General features: G+C 44.2%; 1 protein-coding gene across 1 annotated transcript in view; it reads right to left on the reverse strand.

Moving 5' to 3' along the window:
• Positions 1 to 279: 279 nt before the first annotated feature.
• The window catches only part of LOC119412189 (protein tyrosine phosphatase domain-containing protein 1-like), a 22,592-nt gene continuing 21,159 nt past the window's right edge, over positions 280 to 1,712 (reverse strand). The window contains 2 exon segments of the mRNA XM_037679167.1: positions 280 to 460; positions 530 to 640. Of these exon segments, the coding sequence (XP_037535095.1) occupies positions 359 to 460; positions 530 to 640 (213 nt within the window). The 3' untranslated portion in view covers positions 280 to 358.

Consider the following 1,712-nt stretch of genomic DNA (forward strand, 5'->3'; position numbering starts at 1 on the left):
CTGTAATTTTGAGTCAACTAGTCTCCAGCCCAGTGCAATACTACCTTAAGATTTAAATATCACAAGCAACTAATCCCTAAACATGTTAACAGAACAGATGACACACACGTTTCAAATTAAGCACAGTGGCATGGTAAATCTATAATGGCAGTACTTTCTTTGTCTAATGAACTTAGAATCCTTTACTGACAGTGTTTTATCAAAATCCATCCATCCATTATCTTTTACCTGCTTCTTCCATCATTAAAAAAAATAAACAGATGGGCGGATCTCAGCAGGATTTGGTTTTAAGCACTAGCTTTGGATCTAGTAAGGCTCCAACAAGGAAGCGTGACCTCTGGGATCCTGTCCAGACTGATCAGGAGTCTTCAGCTTGTTCTCGCAGCTCATATTGAAGAAGAGTCAGGATTGATTTTAGCGTTCTGTACAATGATGCATTCTTGTCTGAGGCAGGATCAGTCTGCAGAGCAAGAACAATCATTTCAGTGCCAAAACACTGATAATGTCAAAATACACCGTTCTTAATTACCTTAGTGAAAACTCTGATTGTTTGTTGAAGAAACATTGTCACAACTTCTTCAGGTACAGGCAGGAGATGAGCGGCACAGTCGAGGATACACAACAAAGTGAGACCGGGGCACTGGCAAGTGGAAAATGGAGGAAAGATGTTAGAATAGTACTTTTCATATATGTGTGTAAAATGTGTAGATTTTTCATAATATTCTTCTTCTTCTTTCGGCTGCTCCCTTCCTCAGGGATCACCACAGTGAACTAACTCACGTGACGACTGGGCAACTGTTTTTATGCCAGACACCCTTCCTGACGCAACCACAGACCACAGAGCTACCACAGCCCTTCGTGTGGAGCAGAGCTGCCATCGAGGCTGCCCGGGGGAGCAGATGGTGGGGATTAAGGGCCTTGCTCAAGGGCCAAGGGTGGGGCAGATAAGGGTGGAGGCAGGTGTGGGAGTTACACCTTTCCCACCCACACTTTCATGATGTTGATGGTCTGGGGAGTTGAACCAGCGACATTTCAATCACAGGCCCACCTTCTGCAACCTCTGCACGGTGACACACCTCAACTATACACACACATACATATACATATATATACATATACATATATATATATATATGTATATATATATATATATATATGTATATATGTATATAAATATATATACACATACACACACATATATATACACATACACACACATATATATACACATACACATACACACACATATATACACATACACACACAAATATACACACACACACACAAATATACACACACACACACAAATATACACACACACATATATATATATATATATATATACATATCCATCCATCCATTTTTTTCCGATTATTCGGGGTCGGGTCGCGGGGGTAGCAGCCTAAGTAGGGAGGCCCAGACTTCCCTCTCCCCAGCCACTTGGGCCAGCTCCTCCGGGGGAATCCCGAGGCGTTCCCAGGTCAGCCGAGAAACATAGTTCCTCCAGCGTGTCCTGGGTCTTCTCTGGGTCTCCTCCCGGTGGGACGTGTCTGTAACACCTCACCAGGGAGGCGTCCAGGAGGCATCCTAACCAGATGCCCAAGCCACCTCAACTGGCTCCTCTCGACATGGAGAAGCAGCGGCTCTACTCTGAGTCCTTCCCAGATGATCAAGCTTCTCACCCTGTCTCTAAGGGAGAGCCCAGACACCCT

This window comes from Nematolebias whitei, chromosome 7, assembly GCF_014905685.2.
Source record: "Nematolebias whitei isolate Nwh7 chromosome 7, NemWhi1, whole genome shotgun sequence".
Taxonomy (NCBI): Eukaryota; Metazoa; Chordata; class Actinopteri; order Cyprinodontiformes; family Rivulidae; genus Nematolebias; species Nematolebias whitei.